General features: G+C 41.4%; 2 protein-coding genes across 5 annotated transcripts in view; both read right to left on the reverse strand.

Annotated features, from left to right (window-relative positions):
- Nucleotides 1-332: 332 nt before the first annotated feature.
- Nucleotides 333-16,667, reverse strand: LOC102303449 (FYVE, RhoGEF and PH domain-containing protein 6). The gene is made up of 20 exons (XM_005929066.3): nt 15,764-16,667; nt 13,279-15,133; nt 10,145-10,283; nt 9,809-9,876; nt 8,508-8,538; nt 6,816-6,967; nt 6,185-6,341; nt 5,989-6,076; nt 5,406-5,456; nt 5,218-5,276; nt 5,055-5,126; nt 4,268-4,336; nt 3,892-3,975; nt 3,711-3,790; nt 3,456-3,558; nt 3,182-3,328; nt 2,900-3,088; nt 1,506-1,634; nt 1,274-1,413; nt 333-1,162 (listed from the first exon to the last, which is right to left on the reverse strand). The coding sequence occupies exons 1-20, from the start codon at nt 15,774-15,776 to the stop codon at nt 1,126-1,128; spliced, it is 3,663 nt and encodes a 1,220-aa protein (XP_005929128.1). The 5' UTR covers nt 15,777-16,667; the 3' UTR covers nt 333-1,125.
- A 125-nt stretch (nt 16,668-16,792) lies between these two features.
- LOC102301942 (uncharacterized protein C3orf20) overlaps nt 16,793-18,846 on the reverse strand; it is a 9,501-nt gene continuing 7,447 nt past the window's right edge. For 2 of the 4 annotated variants that reach the window (XM_042221978.1, XM_042221977.1), the window contains 4 exons: nt 18,536-18,616; nt 18,087-18,447; nt 17,841-17,957; nt 16,793-17,269 (listed from right to left, as the gene is read on the reverse strand). In XM_042221978.1, coding sequence (XP_042077912.1) covers nt 16,958-17,269; nt 17,841-17,957; nt 18,087-18,447; nt 18,536-18,616 — 871 coding nt within the window. In that variant the 3' untranslated portion in view covers nt 16,793-16,957. Of the gene's footprint in view, nt 17,270-17,840; nt 17,958-18,086; nt 18,448-18,535; nt 18,617-18,846 lie in introns of those variants that run through there. The other 2 variants (XM_005929060.2, XM_005929062.2) reach the window with 2 other exon arrangements.

An 18,846-nucleotide genomic window follows, 5' to 3' on the forward strand; every position in this document is an offset into this window, starting at 1 on the left:
TCCGCCTAGGCTGCACTGTCAAGCGCAGATCCACTGAGCGCTCCACACAGACAGCATCGTCAGAAGGAAAGTTGATAAAATAAATTACAAATTTTGTATTGTTCATACATATGCGTACCGAACCGAAAGCACTGTATGGAACGGTTCAATATCGATATGCGTATCGTTGCACCCCTAGTATAAACCTTTAAGATCCATCATGAGGACTTATATAAGTGACTAAACTGTACAGTCAGTTTGCAGCATTTAAAGTAAAAGTGATTTGGGTGTAAAGTATAGCGTTAACGTTGGAAAAGAATAATTTCAGCAAACATACATACAACAACAATAAACACATGAAAATAAAGATTTATTACAATCATAGAATTTGAGCAGTAAAAATTAATTTCTTGTCAATCTAATTACAATCACTTCTATTTACATAGATATATATTTAGGGTATAATCATATGAAGCCATTTGATTGACTTAGGTGCAGAACCCATTATGGGACAGTTTGAACAGTGAATTCTCCACCAATACATCATTGAGACTTTAGATTGCAGACTCCAGTCTAAGAAGATAAAGTAAACATTTCTTACCCAAGCAGGAAGTGAACATTGTTTTAACATTGCTCTGAACGTGCTCTATGGTAACTTATGAAGTGTGAAAAGAAAAAAGCATTCTCAAACCACAAGAAATACCCACATAATTTATTTAGGAATCTGCTGGATAGACGTGTGTTCACATGTTATGACAGCAGCCGTGTCCACAGTAACTAATGGATAATTCTCTTTTTCACCAAATCTGTGCTATGGCAATCCAAGCATGACATTAGACAATTGCATTAAAAGCATAACCCAAAATTAAAGTCTAAAAATGGATTTCTGACATTGAAGCCTAAACTTTTTAAATGCATGTGGAAAAGATTCATGTGACTGTGCAAAAATAAAAATGGGTAAATCCCATCTCCACAAGAGAGCTCTAAAAACAATGTAAAAAGTAGTTACAGTAATTACAATAAAATCAATAAAAACAAAACGCACAAAACTGGTGACTCCAGATGCTGTTTACAGATTTCTGGGAGCACTGAGGTAAAACAGTTTCAGCCGAGGCAAGCACAGCCAGCAGCTTCACACAGCAGATATTAAAGCACAGCAGCCTCTTTAAAAGACGTGATCCATCTGTTAAAAAAAAGAAAAAAGAAAAAAGAAAAATTAATATTATTACAATATTTTAATATTATTAATATTGTCACTATATGCAATAATAAATAGCATCTCTCTCTACAGTACTTTTGGGCAGTCTCTGGGCTGTCAGCTTTAAAAATGTAGTAAACTTTGTTTTTGTGGTAGAGTTTGAACTGTGACGTCTGTGAGGAATCAGCTTTTACAACAAATCCCAGCAGGGGCAGACTCTCCAAAGCTGCCACGTCCTGCATGAAGAAATGAAAAACAAACGTTGCAATAATTTTCTTTGTTCCAACTGCTGTACTGAGCTTTTATTAATACAAGTAGAAGACTTTACCTCACTTGCTGCGTATTTGTACAGGACCTTGTCTTTAATGACGAACCATAACCTCTTCCCGTGCTTTTTAGCCACCTTGGACGCCTGCAGGTACCCACTCATAGAGGAGTCGTCTGTGCTGGCCGTCACCTTTACAAAGTAAAAGCAATCTGATGAGTTTTCTGAACATTATATGAAGCCAAGTTGGGACACTGTAAAATGTAAATATAAACAAAATGCAAATCTTCTAAATCCAATTTTTTATAACAAGAATTGAAAACATTAAATGTTTAGAAATTTTACTGTTTAATGAAAAATATTAACTCATTTTAAATTTGAAGGCAGCAAAACTTCTCAAAAAGTTGGAACAGGGGGAAATAAAGGCTGGAAAGAACTTTCTATAACTAATTAACCTGGATACATAAAGTCTTCAAAAGATTCAGAGATTCTGGAGAAATATATCATGCAAAGAAGAAGCCATATGTGAACATGAGCTAGAATCACTGCCATCTTCTCTGGACCAAAACTCATTTAAAATGGACTGAGGCAGGGGTGTCCAACTCCAGGCCTCGAGTGCCGGTGTCCTGCAGGTTTTAGGTGTCTTTGATCCAACACAGCTGATTCAAATGGCTAAATTACCTCCTCAACATGTCCTGAAGTTCTCCAGAGGCCTGGTAATGAACTAATCTTTTGATTCAGGTGTGTTGACCCAGGGTGATATCTAAAACCTGCAGGACACCGGCCCTTGAGGCCTGGAGTTGGGCACCCCTGCAATAAAGGGTCTTCTGGTCCTCTGGTGGGGTCCACGGAACAGTTTTCCGCTTTCCCTTAGTCCAGGGGTAGGCAACTCCAGGCCTCGAGTGCCGGTGTCCTGCAGGTTTTATGAACTTGTTGAGGAGGTAATTTTAAATCAGCTGAGCTGGATCAAGAACACATCTAAAACCTGCAGGACACCAGCCCTCGAGGCCTGGAGTTGGACACCCCTGCCTTATTAGCATTCAGTACAAAAGCCTGGATCTCTGATGGTTTGGGGGGGGGGGGCGCACAAGAGCTTATGGAATTTGCAGCTTGCATATCTGAAAAGCCATTATTAATGCTGAGAGGTATTAAAAGCAATATATGGTCCCATACAGATGAAATCTTTTTCAGTGAAGACCTTGTATACTTCAGCAAGAAAATGCTAAACTGCATACATCAACAGTCCGGATCTTTAACCTACTGAAAACATTTCAAGCACCATAAAACAATAAGTACGTTAAAGAAGACCCAGGACAGTTCAGCAGTTAGAATCCTATATCAGACAAAAATGGGACAACATTCCTCTCTTGAAAGTCCAGCATAAATAATAAATAAACTACTGCAGTAATAAGGTTGTAATGGAAAGTGTGTACAGATGAGGGCGACATATGAACTACCTCTTTGAGGGTTGCGGGTATCAACTTCTGCTTTTTGTGGAAAGTAAACGCAGTTCTTTTTCCAAGTTGATGGGTCTGTTCGCCTTTCTGCTCCAAAAGAACTTGGAAACACTGGTCACACACTCGAGTAAACTTGTTCTTTTTATATTCGAGAGGGAATTCATTGGAGGAGCAAGATTGGCACACAACCTGTGGGAGAATAAAGCACAAGTTTTACTTTTTTTGCCCTTCCATCTCTCCCTCATTCTGGACAGTAAGAATGTTGTACAACTGATGCCTCACCTTTCCGCACGCACGGCAGTGATGTCTCCTCCATGTTTGGGTGAACTTGGAGGTGCAGACCATACACATGGAGGCCCGCTTGTCAGGGATCCATATGGGGGCTTTGGATCCCAAAGGAGCACCATCACCAACATCAGTGCCATCCAGCTGAATATGAGTGGTACAAAAAAAAAAAAAATGAAGGCACACAGGAGTTTCAGTGGCTGCTCATACAATGTTAAATGTTGCTCACATATTGCAACAGCCGGAGATGTACTTTTTTAAGTGATCTTACCACATCTCGAGGCTTGCCAGGGGTAAAGCTGCTCGTCTTCTTGGTGTGTTCACTGATCGCTGTGGAAATCGCTTCAAGCCATTCGTCCTGTTCCTCGGCCGAGCTACAGAAAGAGAAAACAGAGCATATGTAAAAAAAAAAACAAAATAGATTCAAGAAAAAAAAAGAAGAACATACACTAATGAAATAAAATGTAATAACAACAACAACACACCATCTTAAATTACAAAGGCCTCTTTCATTTCTGATCATTACCTCGCGGAGAGAATGAAAGAGCGCTCCACGCTCACGATGTTCAGCTCGTTCTGATAGGCCTCTTGACTCGGTTTGCTAACCTGTAATTATTTTCACTGTGAGCCGTGATGCCAGGATAAAGATGATCTCGTGATGTGAGAAAATGTGAAAATTGACAAACAGAATAAGAACGAGTTCTCACCTTCATTCCTCTGAGGGGCAGCGTGTTTTTGAACATGTACTGGCCTGACTGAACGGGTTTGGTGTACAGCAACATGTCGTTAAACTAAATGGAAAATGACATGAAACATTTTCATTCTGTCATGACCATCGAGTCTCAAATACACCAGTAATAAGATCATAAAAATGTGGGGAAAATATCAAACAAATGTGGAAAGACATCTGAGCACCATGGAAGCTAAATCTATTAATCAAGCCAAGTTCCTTATATCAGCTCAACAGAATGTATGACCACATGTTTTACTAGGAAGGGAACCATGAGTGGAGGCACATGACAGAAACACTGCTGTTCGATTGTGATTTGGTTATGAAAGCATAAAAGGAAATATAGACTATACCAGGAAGAACATTCTGGGCTGCATAACTTTCCTCGACAGCTTCATCAAGATCCCCTCTTTAAGGTATATCTGGGGGAAAAAAAAAAAGGGGGGGGGGGAGAAATCACAAAAGTGTAAATTAGCAAAAAATATCCCTCCCCATATTTTACTTTATCACTCTTGTCACTGCCTTTTCTTTATCCAGAACTTCTTCGTGCAACATGTGAAGAAAAGTACTTTGCAGAGCTTGAAGTTCATTATTTTCTCGAATTGATGGCCCAGAGAAGGTCAATATTAGCAGCCCGCCGTAATAATCACGTGGCAGCATGGTGGCTCAGTGGTTAGCAAGAACATCCTGGACTCAGGCACACTCCCGTGTGCTGTTTTCATGGTGTCCCAGTGCTTGTGTGGGAGCTTCAGTTTCGCCCATCAATAAATAACATGCTACGTTAACGCTGCCTACGTCAGCCCAGGAAACTCTTGCAAAACATATTGTTAATCTCAACTGAGGAAACATTGCGTTCCCACTTTCTCACCATGTGGAACAACTCAGTTAAATATGCCCAAGCATAGTCAAATAAACCAGACTCTGGTGGTTACACCTGCTTGAGTACAGTATGTATCGCCTAACGGGAAACCAGTTTAGCTGCTTCAGTTTTTCCCAGAGTCCTTCATGCTGGAAAAGCGTGATGGCTCACTGGGACATTAGAATCAGAGAGACATCATCCGTGTTAGCACAACCTTTGCTTGTCCTACACTGACATTGCCTGTGTACGTACTAAATTTTACAAAAGCTTTATGACCTCACCCGGCCAGGCTGGACAATCTCATGGTTGCCAATCAGACGGCACTGGACACGGATCAAACTCTGGAAGATATCCTGAGGAAAAAAACGAGTGGAATGTGTAAGTAACGTGTTTTAGGGATTTACCATGTGATTGCTTATGATGAAATTTCTATTTTGCTCTCACCCCTTGTTTCATGAAGTCATTTGCATGACTGGCCACCTCTTTCACTATAGCAAGGGCAGCTGAATGGACACAAATTTGTAATTGTCACACACATGACATGAAATATTTCCATTCCACTAACACCATCAAGAATATTTACGGATCTGCAGGTTTAAAGAAATTAATAAAAATAAAGGTTCTGTCGTTACCTTCTGTGTCTTTGTAGTCGTCTGCATCTTCAGGCAGGTTTTTTAGATAATCTAAAACAAAATAAAAAAACATTTAAGTTTTGCTATCAACAGTGTAACCACAACAAGTGATCAATAAGTACGCAAATGGGTGTTAAGGGCTCAGTCTCTATATCCAATTCCTGGAATGATTCAGAACTTAAATCCTGGATGAAAAGGTCTTCAGGTGTTTACGTAATGCAGCTATACAAGAGTGACGTGGGAAACATTCATCATATGTTGGCACTGACCGATAAACCAGACTCGTGAATCCACAAGCTCACTCTTGTTGAAGCTTATGTTATGTCACCAAATCTGATTCGGACCCTACTTCAAAAGCCTTATTATACAAGGAGTCAAGAAGGAGCACAAAAGATTTTCATAATAAGCACCAGAGGGCAGCATGATGCCTGAGATGAGACATCAAAGGCTGCGCCAACGTGTACAGTTTAGGAGTCCAAAACTACAACAGTGAGCTGAGTTTGTACTTAAGTTAAACTCACCTTTAAGTATTAAATAAGAAACATAAAGATCTATTTCAATGACTCTTTATTTACAGGTTTACCTGTGAGTAGCAGCTGGTACTGAGGAATCCTCTGTACAGGTTTTAACAGGTAATGCTTCAGAGCCAAGCTGGCGCAGCGTGGACTAGCCTTAACAAAAAAAGAGAACAAAACCAAATCAACATTTAATGGTTTTTGTTTTGTTTTTGAAAAAGGGAGCAAAGACATTTACACACAGAACAGGTTGAGCACCATTACCTCAAATTCCCGTACTACTGCGCCAAATGCTGGATTCTTCTTAGTCTGCTCATCCAGGAGAACCACATTCCTGTCAAACTCACGAATGTATGTCGAGTACATCTTCAGATAGGGCCCCTGTTTCAGGAAAATGTCTGCTACCTGGGGATTCTCGTTCCTATAAACAAAACAGAGCGAAAAGAAAAACACTGGTCAGTTCCTCGATCCATCTAGGTGATTAGGTGGGGAGGTGGGGCGCGGGGGGGGGGCATACTTTGGTCCATACTTTTGTTTTATAGTATCTATTTTTTCTCCTATAGAGTAAATGAATAATCAAAAACATGTGAAAATATATATTCTTACCCAGAGCTTGAATACTTCCTTGTGGATCATGAACAGAAAAAAAATCACCAATGTTCTGAGTTTCCTCTTTACCCGACTAACCACACTTTCAACAGGCACTAACAGCACCACATAGGTATCGTGACTTGATTTAAGACCGTGGGCATTAGTATGGAGTTAAAACATAAAAACATCCCTCTTCCTCTGAAGACTATCAGTTATTACTGCATGGTTTAGCTCCCAATCAGCAACAAGAGCACATGTAAAGCTCTCAGTAAAAAAAAATAATAAATAAAAACCTTTGTTATACCATTTAGCTATTCTTTGTCTCAGTTCGGAGAGGAGGTTTTGGTTGAGTTCGTAGAGCTGTGGGAGGGAGTACAGTATCTGGTTTAGAAGACGGTCCTCAATCACAGGCTTCCCACTCTGGCGAGAGGCTTTAGCCACTGAATCACGGAAGTCCTGTTGATAGACAGATAAAAAGTCAGATGGACACAGCTTAAGTGCATTCTTAAAAGACAATTAAATTCTGTTTTATTTGCATAGTGCTAAATCACAACAGCCGCCTAAAGGCACTTTATGTTGCAAAGTAAAGACCCTACAATAACACAGAGAAAACCCCAAAAATAAAATGACCCCATATGAGGAAGCACTTGGTGGCAGTGGGAAAGAAAAACTCCCTTTTAACGGGAAAACTCCGGCAGAACCAGGCTCAAGGAGAGGCGGCCCATCCTCTGTGACCGGTTAGGGGTTAAAGGGGCAAGACAGGACAAAAGATGCACTGTCATTCTCATAAAATAAAATCAGGACCAAAGAAATAATAAATACAGAGCAGCAAACACTGAGGGTACCATTTATGGTTCGCTTTCTGTTGGTTTATAGCGACACATGGCAAATAAAACTGCCAACAGACCATGTACCCAGCAGAGAGCCCCTGTGGTTAACGTGCGATTTCCTCCTACTTAAAAAAAACAAAAAAAAAAACAGCTGACAGTGTAGGAGGCGGCTCACATGGTGAAGGATGTAGCAGAAAAAAAAAATTAAAAGCATATACGTTTCACGAGACTACGCTGCAGACAGTCAGCGGTAACAAACGTGTGATGTTCGTTGAGAAAAAGGCCAGTTTGGTTATCTTGTTTCCATTATAACACATGGGTTAGACAAACAAAGCAGCTAAATCAAAGTAGCTTTTATTGTCTGCATTTAGATCGCGAAAACGAGAGCGTCTAAGAACATGCATTACCAGATACATCAGATAGAATACACATGCTGTGGTGAGTGCTGATGTCCGTTTGAGTACCTGACAGAGCTGGGTAAAATAGAAAGCCACTTCAACATTGCTTTGAACTTCATCTGATCTGTTCTTCACAACTGTGCAATCCACGGAGACTCGAGCGCTTCCCGTGTATGCTATACAGTCATAGACGGGAGTCGTCACTCAAGGCTACTACATCTTACGTACCAGCCCTGATCAAATTTCCTCACACTTAACACTGCAATTCCTGAATTTATCACATCTCCTCTTCCTGAGCAGATATGATGAACTGTCAAGAAAAAGCGACTCAACAAACAAACAGAAGCAGATGTGGAGATTCTCGTAGAGATAGGGAGTGCTTTACTTCACCGATCTAAGAGTGGGTTGGCAAAGAGTTGGTTAGACTGGTTGGACGACACATAAAAAATATTGTTCTTCCCTTCTTGTCGCACAGCAAACACTGCAGGGGAAGTACAGCATAGGAATCAGATCATTTTTTTGGCAGCGGTTAAAACAACGCGACTGTGTATCATTCAGAGCAAGTATAGTGTTACAATAAGAACCTTTTATTGCCAGAAGGATGGAGAAAAGTCTATTCTGCCCTTCTATGAGGATCAAATCAAACACATATGGAGAATGTGGGCTCCGACACTAGACCAGCACTGGCTCAAATATATACCCACAGCTCTTTTCATGGCAAACACAGTGGTTGCTTTTGTTTAAAAGGTGACATGTGGAAGTACTCACAACATGAAGCAGCTTCAGGACGTCAACAAACCTGGAAAAACAAAATACAGTTATAATGGTTACACAATCGCTGCCTCCATACAACAATACATCATCATGTTTTGTGAGGTTTTGACATATATGTGTGTCTACCCATTACAATGAAGGTGAATGGAAATTGTTGTTTTTTTCCAGTCAGGAGCTTACACACAGATCCTGCAAGACTCTACCATCTGTTGGGTGCAAGTGGAGCAGTGTGTCAAACATATGGCCCAGGGGCCAGAATCAGCCTGACAAAGATTCCAGTCAGGCCCGCTGGAAGGCTTTGCAAAAATGTGAAGGAGTTCATAGATTTTGATCATTTAACTGTACTTTCACGTTTTACAGCTTTCCCTATGGAGAAAGACCTCCCCCACCCACTGCCATTCATACTACACCAAAGTAGTTTTTTTTTATTTATATAGCACATTTAATGACAACAGCAACGCTGACCAAAGTGCTGTACAGAAATACAAAATAACTAGTACCAAGTAACTTTTATTATTAGCACCAATTACCTCTCATACTGTATTAAAAGCCAGTGGATACAAATGTATTTTTAGATGAGATTTAAATTGATTGACAGTAGGAGCCTGTCTGATGTGTTGGGGTAGATTATTCCACAGATTAGGAGCTACGACCCAAACGCTCGATCGCCTCTGTGAACCAGCCTAGACCTTGGTATGGCTAAAAGCAAAAGATCATTTGTTCTAAGAGATCTAGAGGGCGCATAAGGCTGCAAGAGGTCAGACAAATACCCAGGAGCCTGTCCATTCATGGCTTTATAATCAACAATAACATTTTAAAATCAGCTCTGAAGTGAAAAGAGAGCCAGTGGAAAGAGGCAAGCACCGGGAAATATGTTCACATCTTTTAGTTTGCATCAGAAGGCGAGCTGCAGCATTCGGGACCAACTGCAGTCTTGCAAGGCAGGTCCGACTAATTCCAACATATAATATAGTTAAACAATACAAGACACACACCAGATGATCTGGATGATGAGCTACTAGAACTTTTTCTTTAATATTTCATGTAGAAAAACTGAGACGTACTGTTGAATTTGCACTTCTTAACAATTAAATGTTTAGCTAAATGGCTTTTTCTCCAGTCTTTTTCCCCCAGTGTGTAAGTTAATGTTGCAAACACCAAGAGAAACTTTTAATCTACAAAAACCCACAACAAACCTGAGAGACAGACATCCCAAAATCTGGGCAAAATTATCCTAGACTATGTGCACACGTGGAGTTCAAGAAATGCAAATGAGGGGAAAAAAGGACACTCACACACTCTCAGAGGTCATAATTTCTTGTGCAATGTTGAATATCTTGTTTTTCTTCTTTTCACTCGCCGTCTGATGGAGACAATCAATAAAAACAGTACAGTTTGAATAAAACAGTACAGTAAATGTAGCACACACACTGCTCGCAGCAGACGTACAAGATGCAATAATAATATATTAATCTATTAGAAACAGCATGAGGATGATGCTATAAATGTTTTTGTTTTGTTTTTCTTGTTAAAAGAAGGCGTGTTCTCCCCTGCAGGACTATTTTGCCTGCATCCTTGAAATTCCTGCAATAAGCAAACCCTGTCAGGATCTAACAGCTTCTGCTCCTCACCGTTTTCTCCTCTGGCTGCTCAGGGTCACCTTTACTTGAGTCAGAGCTGCTGTCATTCTCGCCTTCGTCTTCTGAGGTGGTCTGGATAAAGTCATCATCAAACGGCACCTCAAGAACAATGTCTTTTTCAAAGGAGCTTCTGTAAAAAAAAAAGTCAGAAACACATGTTAGTCAAAGAGCAAAACAGGGACCGATAAACACAAACAGGGCAGGTAGTCTTGACACAGAACTACCTGAAGGCATTTATTCTGCATTTGAAAGGCGCTGACACACCTTTAAAATACACATGGCACACGAGCGAGGGGAAGGGAATTTCAGAAGAATGAGGAAGATTTCTGATATAAAAAAAACCTCTCCTCAGCATTTAATCCCAAGAATTTCTTATATGGGAGCATTTATTATTAAAAGTCATAGAAATGCACACAGGAAAGGGAGGACTTGACACCTTTAAATGTTAAATCTAATTATCAATACAATCACAAGCCTACTCCTACTGCATCTTTTTACATCTGCTCACAGAACTCAGAAATAAGGCACCGTCATCGTCAGCAGTTTTAACAGGACTTCACATGAACAGCTAACAGGAAATTGTGCCAAAGATGCGCCGCATGTCTAAAATGCCACAATTCCCAGAGGATTCTCAGAAGGCACCTCCCTGAACAAAACTTACAAAGAAAGAAAGCAGACAAAGCTAAGGGTCTGTGCCCCCTTTACAACCGCTGTAGTACTTCGCAGTGAGCGGTCTCTGCTATGAGCCAACGTGTTTCCAACATGTGAGTGTTTGAACCAAAGCGCTGCGACATGCTAAGCTGTTGGAGGCAGCGTGTACAGTTACACAAACTGTAATCCTGTTATCCAGCTGACTTCTGCAAAACTGCTCATTCAAAACCAGACATGTGAAATTCTTTGCCTACTAACAGGATTACTACAAAGATTACTTCAGGGAATATACACACAGGAAAAAAATAATAATAAATTAAAAACTGGAGCCAATGAAGACGCAAACTCAGAAACATTTAAAAAAAAAAAAAACCCAGAAAAGAATAAAAAAGGGTCAGTTCAACAAAAGTGCAAAAAAGTACAAACGTATCTATTTAGCACTGATCTGCTTCTTATGATGAATGTATGTAGATCTGCAGAAACGGCGCAATATCTAACAGTGCAAACACAAATCTGTACATAAACGGATTTAATGCACAAATCTGTGATATTTTCTCAGCTGAATTTGTTCATAATCTGCAAACAAAGTTAGAACATGTTCAGGAACAAATAATAGAAAGCACATCTTAAAACTTTACTACAACTACCACTAATAATGTTGATGATCAAAAATATTTCACCCATCCGTTTTCCACTGATTCAATTTAGGATTGAAGGTGGAGGGGAGACTGCACTTGTTTGGACAAGTCGCTAAAAATATTGCAAGAAAGCCATTTACAGTCACATTCACATCTATGGCCAGTTTAGAATCACTAAATAGCCTAAGATCGTGTCTTTGGACTCTGGCAGGAAGGTGGAGTACCTGGAGAGGAAATGCAAACTCCACACAGAAAGAGCGGCCAGCCCGTGGATCAAACCCAGGAGCTTCTTGTTATGAGATGACAGTGCTGTCCAGCACAACACCGTGCCACGGTAACACTTTCATTAGCCATTATTTACAGTTTTCCAAAATGACAGAAACAAAATAAAACACTAATAGAATTAAATTAATGACAGAGGACAATAATTAGATTAAATGTTAAGAAAATGGGAGCAAGAGTAGACAGTGACTCAACATATAGTAGTTTAACAAACCAATACAAAGACCAAACAAAACTTGTCCTTCACACATGACACATTTGGAACAAATGTTCCAGTTACTATGATTATTTAAGTATATCTTATCCTGGTCAGGTACTTCTTATCAATGAATGATAAGATGATGGTTGGCAATATCGCGCGTATGCTGGAGGATGTTTCTCGTTTTGTTTTTCCAGTAAGTGTAGTGCCTTTTTTAAATTTTTTTAATCTTGAGCTGATAGATCGCACGCTCCTTCCTTCATTTTGTTCTGGTCTGTTCATGCAAAGTCTTTTCTATGTTTATTGTTTGACTGATTTTTAAACCCTAGTCTCCAGGAAAATACTAATCATCAGCTCTATTATCTGAAACAGTTTTGAAAGGTGTTGCTGTTTTTGTGGCTTCCTCCTCTGACACTACTGTTTCCATTTCTTCACCCCTTATTTAGTACTAACTTAATGCATCACCATCATCACTTTCTTCATTACATCTTAGTGTTGATCATGGCATGCAGATTGCAGATTATTCCAAGTCACTACAGAACAAAACTGGCCAGTGGACACGCTTCATGAATCTGACGGGAATTTTGTGAGAAGCATAAGCACGTCGCCACCCGCACATTTGTGAACAAAGGCCAGAAACTCCTTTTGTTCCCCTAATGCACACATCACTAACAGTTTTATAAACATATATACTTTTTAGCATTAGGTAGTTATAGTTGGGATTGTAGGTTTTTGGTTTGAAAACAAACAAATCCAACTATTCAGTAAAAGGACTAGATGTTGTAGTCCCTGATAATGGACTGGTAATGGATAATCATTGTAAAATGAAAAATAAAGTCTTATATTGAGTTCTGATGAAAGGTTTCCTCTTTAAGCAGCAGATTTTTAATTGTATCACCTCCACTCTATTGAACTGAGCCTTTAAGAAGAGAAACAGGTGTCGTTTTAGCGTCTTCCTAACACCAGATAACCGCAGAGCTGCAAACACAAAGACACTGTGAAAGCGCTTCTTAAACCACAGAAATGTGGATTGCATTGATCTAGTATGTATTCTTCCCTTCTAGGCTAAAGATTGTCTCTGCCTGTAATAATAACAACATGTTTATACTTTAAATTTGTGTAGTTTAAGTCAGTGTGTCAAGGCTATGCAAGCACACCATACCTGTCAAACTACCCTGACAGGAATTAGAAAAACAAACAATGTGAAGGCCCTCTGCGCTCTTCCTTTTCGCCCTCTGTCATCAGAAACATATTTTGCAGATGAATGGGTGTTTAAAAGAAATTTCAGGACACAATGAAGAACGTGCTGTTAAAAATAAATCAGGTTTAGAGGTAGTCGAGTACATCAGGTCTACCTGTCACAGAGTGCTGGTGTCTGTTGGTGGTCTTTCTCCAGGGACATAAATGGATCCTGCTCCTCATAAATGCCCTCATTATCATACACCGAGCTCTCCGAGGGGTCAGGGTGTAAGTATAAGCCCTGTGGGTCAGTGTAAACTGAGCTCTGCCATGGTTTAGGTTGTGAGTAGGGGTCCTGAGGATATGGCCCTGAATTTTCCACATTGGCGAAGTCTGATATCTCCTCATACACAGGGCTGTCCTCAAATGGGACAACTTCTCCTTCATTTTCTCCGTCCACATTTTGCTCGAACTCAGTAAATGGAGCGGAGAATTTACGTTCGGGACAGTTCTGCCATAGGTCTTCGTCGTTGTCAACACTTAGTTCATTATCATCGGGAGTGTAGTCTGGGAACTGGTCTTCTTTTTCCGTCTGCCTGGGTAACCTACTCTTTGATAATTTCAAGGGCTGTTTCCGGAAAGAAATTGTCTTCTGTACTTTTTTAGAGCGAATGATGTCAGCGCCGGAGAAGGACTTGGCTTTGCTCACACTGGAGCGAGAATGCCTATTAACTTCAGCTGCTGGATGGTTACCGCTTGATTTGTCAGTGGAAGGCAGAGGCGGCTCCTTCTTTTTCCCGTGTCCTTCAAACTCCCTTGCTGCTCTCTCCTCAGAGGATCCCTTATTCTGATTCAGCAGCTTCTTTCTCTGGGGCTTCTTTGGAGGTACTTTACCCATCCCAGTTTTCTCCGCTGTGGCAACAGGCTGGCTGAGGGCCGGCTGACTATGCAAAATGCCACAAGCTTCCTCCTCATCACCCTTTGCTTTCCTCTGAATCTTTTTATTATTCTTTTTAGCAGAGAAATCCATCTCATAAGTGCCACGGCCCCAATCGAGATGTTCCCCTTTCATGTCCTTTGGAATTGCCTGAGGAGCCGAGCTCAGTACTTTTTCGAGCTCAGACAGAAAAGGTTTTTTCTTGGGTGGAGCAGCTGGAGGGGGACAAGTTTTCACTGACGGAAAAGCTGGCGGTTTCTTTTCACTTTCAGGTGCACTGACAGACAGTGATGATGTGCCCTTCCTGTCTGGTGACACCGCCACATTTTTGGTGTTTATTTCTCTGCCATCTTGGCTTACAGACTCTTCCTTCCCCTTCTCCCCCTTTTCCTTATGGTCCTGAACAGCTTGCCTGGGTTTCTGTGGTACAGGGATAGGACTGGGCTTCCTAGGGGGAGCTGGGATTAGTTTGGGTCGTGGCACACTGAGAGCATCTTCCTCTGGTACTTGTCCAGGTACACCGTCAAGAATTCCATCATTTGCCTCATCACCCCGCGTTCTGTGAGGAGAAGTCGGCCGAAAAGCCACCTTAGGACGGGAAATATTAGTATTTACAGTGACATTTTGGTAAATAGCATGTTCGTCTTGAACAGACTGATAGTGAGTATGGGTGGTTGAGGCGTTCGTTGTTCTGAAGTATTCATTGTTTATTTTCTCTCTGCTATGATTGCGGGTGCCTTGAGAATTAACGCACGTGCAGTTGTCACTGCTGCACAGACAAATAGGAACAACGTAATCCCAGTCAGGCCTTTTGCTCTCGTGCGGCAGTCCATTTTGGGAAGCAAGGCGACCTACAGTCTGGGGGGTATCCGACGCAGATGTCTGACGTGGGCTCGTCCAGACAGGTTGCCTCTCTTCCACGGGAGCGTTGAATTTAGAGGGGCAGGGTTTGGGGGCTAGCGCCGGTTTCACCTTCATCTGCGTGCCAGGAGATGGTTGCGAGAGGCCACCTTTTCTGGGGATCAAAGGAGATTGCCGTGGACTTTCGTAGTAAGGCAGCTTTGGTTTAGGGGCCACAGGTGGCTTATGCATGCCTGGGAATAGAGAAATGAAATATATGAAGTTGGGACTTGAGGTAAAGTTATTTCCTCTGAGGGAAAACAACATCTAAATGACTGTAACCCTGGCTATAATGTAATGACTGTGTTTTCTTTCACTGCTGATCCTAACCTCGGTATACATCATAAACAACCTCTCCAAGGGTTCAAATATCACATGATTTATGTTTGCCCCTCTATGTAGCAGCACATTACTCCAACTAATAGCTCGCGTCAACACGCAAAAGTGGGGGATTAGCAGGTGGGAGATGAAGAGTGGGAGAAGCAGTAAAAGGCAAGCCTGTTGACAAGCAGGGTTTTCAAGGCGTTGTTTTCAAATATTTCCCTGTTCAACAAGACACAGTTTGAACTGCTGACTGCGAACAAAATCAATACAAAACTCGAGATAATCAAATGTAACTTCATTTAGAGCTATGCTGTTTAAATGACTACCGAGCAGGCTAAACCTAAACAGGTGAGATTTATACTGTGTAGGAATAGAAAGAAAAAACATGCTGAACTACAGTATAGAAGTACATCTCTGAGCATTTACTATTTCCCGATTAGCCATTATAAGCTCACCGTGTTCACGTAATAACCAGAAAAGTCATCGAACGGGGAACTTACCTGAGTTCATCATCGCTCCACTCACTTCGCTTCTGTTTTTCTTTCTTTATTGTTTTCCGGTCCTTATATTAAAAATAAATAAATAAATAAATCAGTGAAGACAAAAGTCCTTCATATCCGGATAAAGTTCAAATCGTCGATTCATAATGTGTCAAATAATCGACATTTTCTTTGATTTTAACCCGAGCGGCACACGTGATTCCGCCGCAAACAAGTTCTTCTCTCTGGCGCACCGGCTGTTGATGTTCTGCGATATGTAGTCAGCCAATAGCCGCGAGCTTCCTTTTTGTTTCCGAGGACGATCCACTAGAGGCCCCCCAGGAGCCACAGACGGCCAGAGTCAATCTTTGCATCCAAATCTTCCACAAATTGGCATTATTATGAGTTGTCACACTGTAAAATCTCTTCTCCACACGGAAACAATAAACACTGACTTGTAGTAAGATTTAACACTGGCTCATGACTGCTCAGGAATTTTGCAAGGTGCCATGCACGCATATCTTTCCTCCTACATCATCTTTTCTATTATTAATGGTATGACTAAGAAGCCAAAATTATGCCAGGAAGCCAGCAGCTCCTTTGTAACACATATTTTACGCAGAGGAAGAAATACTTGAAAAATATATATATATATTTCCCATCAGTTCCCTCCTTGTGTCAGCAGGTTGATTCTGCATTTAGTTATTTACAGGAAGTCACAAAGAAAGTCAGATGACTGACAGCTTGACTTGGTGAATAATATGAAGGATTGAATATAAATAATGGATTAGTTGTTGCTTTTTGCCATGTTTATTTGGCCAAGTCGAAACTCACTGAATCCAGGAACTTGTGGCAGATCTCTTGCCCCTGATCCATGTTTTATTTCATGGAGGAATATCGAGTGTGTGACAAGACAAGGGAAGGGAGGGCGTTTTGGTCTGTTGCTGGAATGATGCAGTGTGATTCCCGTCCCTGCAGAGGGGTTACATATCTTAAAGAAGGGAAAGTGAAGACTTAATTGATACTAAAAATAAGGACTCAAGCATCATGTTATGTTTCAGTTTCATTTTTTTTATTCTACAGAGAAATCCGTCCGAATTTCACGTAAATGTTGATGACAATTTTACATTGCCTTCGCCGTTTCCCTTTTCTGTGAAGGGCTCGGCGTGATGTCGTCGCCTCAGGTTAGTGCTGTGTCTGCAGCCGCAGGAGTGTTCACGGAATCACTGTGTGCAAAGATTGGAAGAACACCAGTAAAGTGTTCAGCTTTAGAAAGCCAACTTCTGTTATTTGTGGTTCTGTGGTGATGTGTTCCAGTATGCAATAAACGGTTTGATTCATTGGCTTACAGGACATCAAATCAGAGGGGATTGTGGAGTAATACCTGAACTTGTAGTCTGAAGGGAGAATCAGACCTAATCTGTAGTCTCTTCTGCTTCTGGAGATTTGCTTTTCAAGGACCCTGGCTGAGAAGCTGTGATCGCTGCATATGTAGCCCGCGAACAGCAGCTTCCCTCTGATATACATCTATCACATGAGCATATAAAAAGTACTTTACACGTCTGAAAGTGGAAGACAACGCCTCTGCAGTCCCCCACTGCAGTTATTTTTACCCTCCCCACATGTAAAAATGTTAAGCAGGGAGGGCTTTTTTTTTTTTCTGCAGAGAAGTGGTTTACAAAAACGTTTCACAACAAAGGTCATACATCATGAGGTTATTTTTAAGCTTTAGATTTCAACACAGATTGGCGTTGATGCGACACCACATCCTGTTATTTGTAATGTATGTGCTTTCAGAGTTTCTGAGTAGGGCCTGCTGACCTACATTATTTAAGTGCTGACAGTGTGTCATGTGACTATAACTCAGACCTTTATGTTTGATAGTGAAGGACGTTAGCAAACGTCACTGAAGCAGTTGTCATTAGAGCTCCCTTTTGTATTTCCTACTTTTAATACTTTTAATACTTTTACAGGAATGTTTGGACATCAGGGGAAAGTAGTGGAGCGGTGCTTGTTGCTGCCACCCAGTGGGGACCATGAAGGCGTGCACTTTGCATAGCATGCAGCTTTTGGACAAGTCTGCAGTAGGTTTACTGACCAGGACCGTGCCGGGAGCAGCTCTGTGTCGCTGGCGCAGCAGGATGTTCTTGGATTCGTAGCAGGGATTCTCCATTTCTATTTCATACCTCACCACACGAAAAGAGTCCATCTGACACTGGATTTTAAGAAAAAAAAAAAAATCAACCTGTTACTGAATCTGACTGGCTCTAAGCAACACTGTTTTTACCCTTGAAAATGTGCCTCAGTATCACTAACATAACTCTTATTTTGCCTAGATTCACACCTGAGTGCAAGGCGATGTTCTGTGTTTGTTCTTCCTCCTGTAAAGATACTCCAGCGAGTCCTGGCCAAGCGTTGCGTGCGTGTCGACAGGCTGACGTGGACAAGTCACACACACAACAAGGATCTGTTGACTCTGTGGAGGCTGGCCCATAATGAGCGCATCATACTCCAGGTCTGTCACTACCGGCATTAGTTTAGTGCTGCAGCAGCAGCAGCTCCTCCGCTGCCCTTCCCCCAGCAGTGCCGCTCTGAGTAGATCCGGGCACACTGTGAGGGGGACAGAGGGGGGGAACGGTGCCACTGCAGGAAGGAGGGTGACGGCGGACATCTGCAATTCGGGATTATTTGGAAGAAAAACTGACCTGGGAGACAGGGAATCTGATGTTTTATAAGGCTACTAAAACATGTAGCAATTGACTTTTTTCATCAAACTAGAGCGTCTGGTCTTACTCTGGTTTGATGCTCCCGTAAATCCGAAGGGGTCCTAGCTGCGTGAATCCACGTTCCTTCTTTTCAGGCTTTCTAGGTGTCCTGACAACAAACAGGTCAAAAAAAGTTAAACTGTTCTTTAGTGTGCCTTTCAATAATGCAGCAAAGATCTAGTGCAAGTGTAGCACAAGTGAAGCACTGAAACTGCTCTGCAATGTGTTTCTGTTACTGCAGCTCAAGAATAACTAAAGCAGGTGCCGTTATAACTCGCTGGTTGAGCAGGTAATCCATACACTGTAAAGACCCACCACATGTCTTTTAGATCCAATCCC

Source organism: Haplochromis burtoni, unplaced genomic scaffold (genome assembly GCF_018398535.1).
Source record: "Haplochromis burtoni strain Fernald_Lab_line unplaced genomic scaffold, NCSU_Asbu1 Contig_77, whole genome shotgun sequence".
Taxonomy (NCBI): Eukaryota; Metazoa; Chordata; class Actinopteri; order Cichliformes; family Cichlidae; genus Haplochromis; species Haplochromis burtoni.

Bases quoted from the DNA above. Each gene is read 5' to 3' on its own strand.
- LOC102303449 (XM_005929066.3), bottom strand. The intron at 9,877-10,144 runs GTGAGGAGCAGA...TGTCTCCATCAG, and splicing joins AGCAGCCAGAGGAGAAAACG to ACGGCGAGTGAAAAGAAGAA. The intron at 5,457-5,988 runs GTAAACCTGTAA...ATTTTGTTTTAG, and splicing joins GTACCAGCTGCTACTCACAG to ATTATCTAAAAAACCTGCCT.